General features: G+C 42.8%; 1 protein-coding gene across 1 annotated transcript; it reads left to right on the top strand.

The window, feature by feature from the left end:
* The first annotated feature begins 211 nt into the window (after positions 1-211).
* Positions 212-8,262, top strand: LOC118419365. The gene is made up of 4 exons (XM_035825727.1): positions 212-326; positions 1,039-1,092; positions 1,508-1,608; positions 4,322-8,262. Coding segments are annotated over exons 1-4 (4,098 nt in total). The 5' UTR covers positions 212-324.
* The last annotated feature ends 160 nt before the right edge of the window (positions 8,263-8,422 follow it).

The following is an 8,422-nucleotide window of genomic DNA, read 5'->3' as shown; positions in this document are numbered from 1 at the left end:
GTGATCTCCATAGCACAATAAATTTCATGTGCAGTATGTTTAGCAACAACAGTCAGCTGGGAATCAAAATTCATTCACTTTCGGTGGAAATATTGTTAAAGCTGTGTTGTGTTCATGCCAACTTATAGTTCCTCATAATGTTGCTTACCCAACGTGAAGATAAGTAGCCATGCTAATATGAAATCTGGTTTATTATGATTTGTATGATATAAGGGTCCAAAGTTCAAACAAGGTCAAAGGCACCAAAAGGCACATCTGTCAAGGGACTTCCCAGTGACGTCATCAAGCACTGACGTCATCGCTGATGCAAAGGGTCACAAGTTCATGTAAGCACAGGGTTGGTTATTACGTTTACCTTGTTCATGGAAGGGAAAACTGGTGATTTCCCCTTTCTTCCGTTCCAAACAAACAAGGTCAATGACCTGGAACAGGCGGATGTCACCATGGTTACGTGTAGAGTAGCAGACACCCCTTTTAGTGCTCTATTACACTATGAAGCAAAAAGTCAAAAGTGAAAGTAATAAGAGTAAGAAATAAACAGAGCAGTAGTTACCTAGACCATAATAATTTTTTTGTTTGTTAACAAATGCTATCTTTTCTGATTTTGTTTTATGTTGGTGATAGTCTATCAAGTCTATGAATTAAAAGATATCATATATTTCTTGTTCCTCTTTGTAATAACATTGTATTGCGGTGTCAGTTACCGACTAATGGCTTACGGGCTCCAGAGATATAACGTTTCACTATCGAAGTAGAGTATTTTGGGGAACGCTACTGGGGCTAGCCGGATATGTCCGTTTTCTTTTTATTTCAACAACACTGTCTGTTAAAACTGCTGATTACACAATGCATATTCAATTGTGGAAAATATGGATGCGACAGAACTTAAGATTTTATCGGTCTCAAAATTCTACTGGGGCACTGACTCTTCTGGTGGTTCTCTTTCGTTGGGACATATATACTTTTTTTTTAATTCACACTGACGATGCGCTTTGGCACAGATGAATTAAATATCAAAACAATCCTGTCATCTCATAGGTCACCGAGTGACTACATCTCAAGCCTGACGCCCAAACACGCTCCAGACTATAGGTTTGTTGTGCACTTATTTCCTCCTTTAGTTCCCCCTATATGGTCTCAAATGCAGATGGACACACAACATTCCTCACTTGGAAAGCGTCTATGATGTAATTGTGCAGTCTACAACAAAGACTTGGTGTTTTGTTTGGGTGAAAAGTGTAAGTGATCTTCAGTTGAGCTCAAATGGACTCAATGATTGGGCAAGCTAATTTTCTACTAGGCGTGATGTAGATTTAGATGACTGATGTTATGTACAGTATATACAGGTTCAAAGAAATTTTCTTAGCTCTTCTCGACAAGTACAATGAACATGTGATGAAATTCTTGCCATTTGGTGGGACGTCTTGATATACGAATATATGCCATTCCGTTTCTCATATACATGGGAAAAGAAATAGATTTCAAACAGGTTCCTCTCACTTTGTAGGTCATACGAGAAACACCTGGCTACAGGAGACCGCGCACAGGTTGACGGGAAGCTGGACTCAGCAGAACGGGAGTTTGCGGCCGCTCTGAAACTCATCCACGGTATGTTTCCTGACAAAAAAGTCACATCGTACTTTTAACTTCTAAAACAAGAGCTTCTGAAAAAAGCTAGTCTTTCGCTTACTTATATTGTGTAGGTAAAATTGTTTGGCATAGTTTGGTCAAGCGTGGGTGCCAAGTCTGCAACGTTGGCAGCTCTGGCACAGTTTGGTCAAGTGCTAGGTTATATAACTGTTTAGTAAGGTAGTGGTTCTCACAGAGTATATTTTACTAGAACTGTATAATAACACAACTGCATGAATGATGTTAACTTTATTCGGATTGTTTCGCTGTTAAGAACGGCTCTGTTACAGTACAACAGGGTTTTATGAAAGTGCACTGTAGTAATCAAATTTATCAGTAGATGTGTCCTGAATTTCTGCAAGAACAAACAAAGTATTGTCACCATAAACAACTGAACATAAAATATTAACATGGCATATACAGTAATGGAAATATTTTTTTTAATGGCAAGATCATGTGAAAGGTAGATATTTTAAACTAAAACAGGTCCGTGGTATGTTTAATGGAACGTTTCGTTTCTTTTAGTAACGCAATTATGCTTTTACTTGACGGAGTCGTGACGTCACGCGTCAGACTCACTCCGTCGAGCTCGGTCAGAATCTTCCCTTTCGAAATTATAAATTAAATGTGGGTAATTCTATTTTTAACGCATCCGAGGGCTACTATCTGTAAGTTCATTTAAGTTCGCGAGATTTTTAAGTTCGCGTATTTCGCTGAGACCTTCTCTTCGCGAAGTCATCTACTCGCGAACATGCATGTTCAACATCGTCCCCCTCCCCACACCTTCCGTCCAAATGATCCAGTCTGAACTACGTGTTTACTATAATAGCAACGTATACCAATGACAAGACTCAACTGATAACAGATCATTTATTCTTTTCAAACCGAAATAAAAGTTAATTCAACACATATACGATACATAGAGTCATTGTTGTATAGAAATGTGCCACTGGCGAACGGAGAAAAAAGAGACATGTCGGCTTTGTTTACTAGTACGTACACGCCGTGACATGGCTGCGATAACAATTTACTTAGTACATTGTCCTAGTTTTACTAGATTTCTACAAGTTACGAACGAAACAAAAAATAAAACTGAGTAGTACTGGTCTTTACAAATACAAGGAAGGCTATGGAATTGCAGCAGGTTTACAACAAACAGCCGGCCGGGGAATGTTTTTCATGTGACAAACACAATTCCGCTTACATGCCGAAAGTAAGACGTCCGTTTCATAATTCTAAGTTAGAACTACTGCAAATATGGGAGAGATAAACTCTTCACCTTCTTGTGTACAACTTGTGTCCACAAATTACGCTGAAAGTTTAAAACTTAGCGCCGTCTTTCACGCTGAAAAAATTTCAAAATGGCGCCCGCGTCGCTTGGCTTGGCGTGGGTATCCCATCAGCCTATGCGGCAAATGTGATTGCGACATAACAGAGGTCATTGACCCTGTTGCGTTCCGTGCGCTGTCGTCAAATCACGGCCGAAATGAGCTCAACAATGAGACAGTGGCTCGATAGAAACACATTTTTTATTGAGTACACCAACTTTAGACATTGTTTGAAGGGGAACTATGAACTGTTTGGCGTAAATGCCGCCTTTGACGGCATGACTAGTGTTGCGGTGTGGGTGGGAGGGGGGCACTCGCTACATGATCGTAACGTAACTTTCGAAAAAATAATTGAAACACACGCTCGCGAACTCAAAGATCTCGCGAACTCCCGATTTGCTCAAACTCGCGAAATTAAGTGCTCGCGAACATAAATGAACTTACAGTATTTTGCTGAAAGAAGTTTGTTACACGAAAATAGCCTGAAATTTCTTAGAGTAAGAAATTTCCGAATACGCCCCCCTCCCACACCATGTCAGATGCGGCGCACGCATCTTACACAATTCTAGATTTTGTAGCGGTGATTTTCCATAAAACAAAGTAAATGACATGTCAAACTGTTCTCTACAAGGTCTGTTTTATTATAACCAAACAGCGAACATGTTAGTTTATAAATTGTATACAATCTTACGAAGAAATCCTCACCGTTCACATCCGTCTCTGCAAATTCCTGCTTATAAGCCATACAGAAACCAAGCAGCACATTCATGGTAGGCCGATACGTATGTCATAACGTTACATACCGTCGAATCTGCAGGGTAGAATATCTCGCTAGCACGATATGGCATGGACCGCAAACCAAGCAGCACATTCATGGTAGGCCGATACGTATGTCATAACGTTACATACCGTCGAATCTGCAGGGTAGAATATCTCGCTAGCACGGTATGGCATGGTCGACCCGGACGGACGGACGGACGGACAGACGGACAGAAATCTAATATCGGTCTGATTGCCTTTCGCCGCGGAAGCGCGGCGAAAGACAAAAATAAGGTAACAAAAGACCGGTGAATACGATGAAGGTGTACGCAGACTAATAGTCGTATTGCTATGCATCTGCCAATGTAGGTCAGATTCTTTATATTTTATTCCAAAAGCTACTAGTAAACGAAATCACCATAATGCTTTCATTACAGTATTGCAATATGATTCTTGTATAGAATAGATATAGATATAGAATGACAACTTTTAAGGCTATGTTTTATATCTAGATTCAGAGTTTGCCTCGTTCAAGATATTTAATTGTTAAAACACTTTCGATAATTTCCCATTGATGATAGCTAATTAGTACCATTTTTCTGTAGATCCTAACAAACCTGACCGATGTAAAGAGGCCAAATGTCTGTACAGACTGGGTGACGTCTACGTCCGACGAGGCAAAGCAACAAAAGAAGGTAGGAAATTCACACAGGCAGCAGCTCTGTACAACGCAGTCATGGCCAGAACAGACAGGAACAGACACAGCGTGGCAAGAAGACTACAGGAGATAGAGCGATGGTTTCTCTTGTACGCTGCAAATGTGAATAGCAAGTCTATTCCGTCTGACAGGGCCATACGTCATCAGAAGCGACTAGAGGACATGCGCGCCCGTGTAAAGTCACAAATAGAAGCCATTGATCAGGAACATAATCCGTATCAATATGAGGAGGATGACCCAGGTATGAAACTAATTGAGGCCAAGCGAGCTGACGCGGTCAAGGCTCTATTCAAGACCATTGCCCGAGATAGACAAAGGTTTATCCATGACCTTGTTCATGAATGTATTACCCAACTCGGTCCTCCTCCATGTAAGTACGCATTCATCGGGTTAGGCTCACAGGCAACAGAACTGGTCACGCCCTACTCTGACCTGGAGTTCGCCATTCTGATTGAGGGCGGGAAGGACAATGACGACACACGGCGGTACTTCATTAACCTCACACACTATCTACACCTGAAAGTAATCAACCTCGGGGAAACAATTCTCCCAGCCATGGCCATCCCGTCACTTAATGATTTTCAATCAGAAAACGCGGACAAAGACTGGTTCTTTGACTCGGTTACGCCTCGTGGATTTGCCTTCGACGGCTTCATGCCATGGGCAAGTAAGACTCCATTCGGAAGAGACAAGACTAAGAGCAAACCTAAGGTTAGCCTCATCCAAACCCCCGCTGAAATGGCGAAGTTTCAGCGACTAGAAGTTTCCGTGTCAGAAGGGTACCACTTGTCAGACATCCTCAGGCGGGTTGCCTTCTTAACAGGGGAAGAAGCACTGATGAACGAGTACAGGAGAAAACTTTCAGAAATCATCACAGATGATCTCCTCTCTAGGCTCAAGTCCCATCTGTCCGCTATTCAAATCTTGTTTGACGATAAAGACCATTTCTTCCCCAACTATAAACCTACTGGGCAACTTCTAAATGTCAAGAAAGACATCTATCGCTTTCCTGGCATAGCAATTGAGCTACTGTCTTTGTGCTGTCAGATTACACTTTCCAGTGCGTGGGATGTGATAGATGAACTGGAGGAAACGGGAAAGATTGGAGAGGAGAATGCCACACACCTTATGGTGCTGACCAGCATCTCGGCAGAGCTCCGGCTTAGAACGTACGTGGCCAACGGAGGACAAAAAGACAGTATGTCCCCACTAACCCAAATGAAGTATAAGCCAGAAACACGTGAAGTGCCTGGCTTCATCCTGAGATCAGTGTTCTATATTCCAGATACCAAAGTACTTTTCAGATACTACTGTAGGGCAATCCCTTTGAAGAAGTGTATGCCAGCCATGGTTAAAGATAGTTTGCGTGTTCAGTCAACTGGGATATTCAAAACGACCATCTATGATGCCTCTAATGAATGTTTGGGCCGAATAGCAAGATATCTATTGTTATCTACGTCCATACGTTATTTAGAAGCAGCATTAAACGATACTGGTAGCGACAATATCAAACGTTCGCAAATGTTGAGGGAATTGGGAGATTACTGGGCATCTCAGAGCGATGGGAAGAAAGCAATTAGCTACTACGAACAGACTCTAACGATGTTGAAAACTATCCATGGAGACAACACGGCACATCCGGTCATTTCTCACTCACTTCAGGGCCTGGGGTTATCTTGGAGTGAGCTCGGGAATGAGAAGAAAGCAATAAGCTACTACAAACAGTCACTAACTATGATGAAAGCTATCTATGGAGACGATACGGCTCATCCATCCGTTGCTCAGTTACTCGATAACCTGGCATCATCTTGGAGTAACTTCGGCGATCAGAAGAAAGCAATAAGTTACTACGAACAGTCACTAATGATGATGAAACTTCTCTATGGGGAAAACACGGCACATCCCTCTATTGCCTGCTCCCTTCACAACCTGGGAACATCCTGGGGTAGTCTCGGTGATCAGAAGAAAAAAATCAGATACTCTGAACAGTCACTTACGATGATGAAGACTCTATATGGAGATAACACTGCGCATCCTGACATTGCTAAGTCTCTCCTCAGCCTGGGATCATCTTGGAGTGAACTCGGCGATGAGGAGAAAGCAATTAGCTACTTCGAACAGTCACTAACGATGATGCAATCTATCTATGGAGACAACACGGCACATCCACACATTGCTAAGTCTCTTCTTAACCTGGGAACATCTTGGGGTGAACTCGGTGACCCCAAGAAAGCAATGAGCTACTTTGAACAGTCCCTTACGATGAGGAAAACTATCTATGGAGATAACAAGGCACATCCGGACATTGCTGACTCCCTTCAAGGCCTTGGAACATCATCACTTAAACTCGGCGACCACAAAAAAGCAATCGGCTACTTTGAACAATCATTAACGATGCAGAAAGCTATTTTTGGGAAAAACACAGCACATCCGTCCATTGCCCGATCACTTTCCAACCTAGGGTTATCCTGGAGTGAACTTGGCAATCAACAGAAATCAATTAACTACTACAACCTGTCGTTTAGGATGATGAAAACTATCTATGGACACAACACGGCACACCCAGACATTGCCGACTCACTTAACAACATGGGATCATCTTCGAGTGAACTCGGTGACCAGAAGAAAGCAATTATCTACTTTGAACAGTCACTAACAATGAGGAAAGCTATCTATGGAGACAACACGGCACATCCAGATACTGCTCAGTCGCTTTTCAACCTGGGAACATCTTGGAGCAAACTTGGTGACCAGAAGAAAGCAATTAGGTACTTGGAACAGTCATTAATAATGAGAAAGACTATCTTTGGGGACAACGTTAACACGCCACATCAGTCCATTGCTCAAACACTTCACAACCTAGGATCATCATGGAGCAGACACCGCGATCAGAAGAAAGCCATTCTCTATTTAGAACAGTCACTGGCGATGATGAAAACTCTATGCGGAGACAACACGGCACAACCGGACATTGCTCGGTCACTCAACAACCTGGGTTTATCCTGGAGCAGACTCGGTGATCAGAAGAAAGCAGTTAGCTACTTCGAACAGTCATTGACGACGGCGAAAGCCATCTATGGCGACAACACGGCACATCCGTCCATTTCTCAGACAGTTCACAACTTGGGATTATCTTGGAGTGAACTAGGCGATCCGAAGAAAGCAATTAGCTACTATGAACAGTCACTGACGATGAGTAAAATTATCTATGGAGACAACACTGCACATCCATCCAATGCCGCATCACTTCATGGTTTGGGATCTTCTTGGAGTGAACTCGGTGATCAGAAGAAATCAATTAGCTACTTCGAACAGATGCTAACGATGACGAAAACTATCTATGGACACAACACTGCACATCCATCCATTGCCGCATCACTTCAGGGTTTGGGATCGTCTTGGAGTGAACTCGGTGATCAGAAGAAATCAATTGGCTACTTCGAACAGATACTTACTATGACGAAAACTATCTATGGACACAACACGGCACATCCGGACATTGCTCGGTCACTGCACAACCTTGGATCATCCTGGGGTAGGCTCGGCGACCAGGAGAAAGCCATTAGCTTTTATGAACAATCATTAACGATGACGAAGACTCTCTATGGAGCCCATACGGCGCATCCATCCATTGCCGCGTCGCTCCATGGCCTGGGAACATGTTGGAGAGAACTCGGCGATCAGAAGAAGGCAATTAGCTACCGCGAACGGGCACTAAGGATGATGAAAACTCTCCATGGAGACAATGTGCCACATCCGTTCACAACACTTCAGCGACTGGGATCATATTGGGGTGACCTCGGCAATGAAAAGAAGGAAGATAGCTAGCATGAATTTTAAGATAAGATATACAGAGAGAACACGACACATCCGGATATTTGTCAGATATACTAGTAACAACATTGTTTCATCCCGGGGAAGACCTGGCGTTTGGAAGCAATTACTAGTACCTACAACGTACAGTCACATCCTGCCGTGATCTCGTCAT

Source organism: Branchiostoma floridae, chromosome 7, assembly GCF_000003815.2.
Source record: "Branchiostoma floridae strain S238N-H82 chromosome 7, Bfl_VNyyK, whole genome shotgun sequence".
Taxonomy (NCBI): Eukaryota; Metazoa; Chordata; class Leptocardii; order Amphioxiformes; family Branchiostomatidae; genus Branchiostoma; species Branchiostoma floridae.
This window is presented reverse-complemented; position numbering and strand designations above follow the sequence as displayed.

Bases quoted from the DNA above. Each gene is read 5' to 3' on its own strand.
- LOC118419365 (XM_035825727.1), top strand. The intron at 1,093-1,507 runs GTTTGTTGTGCA...CTCACTTTGTAG, and splicing joins AAACACGCTCCAGACTATAG to GTCATACGAGAAACACCTGG. The intron at 1,609-4,321 runs GTATGTTTCCTG...ATTTTTCTGTAG, and splicing joins CGCTCTGAAACTCATCCACG to ATCCTAACAAACCTGACCGA.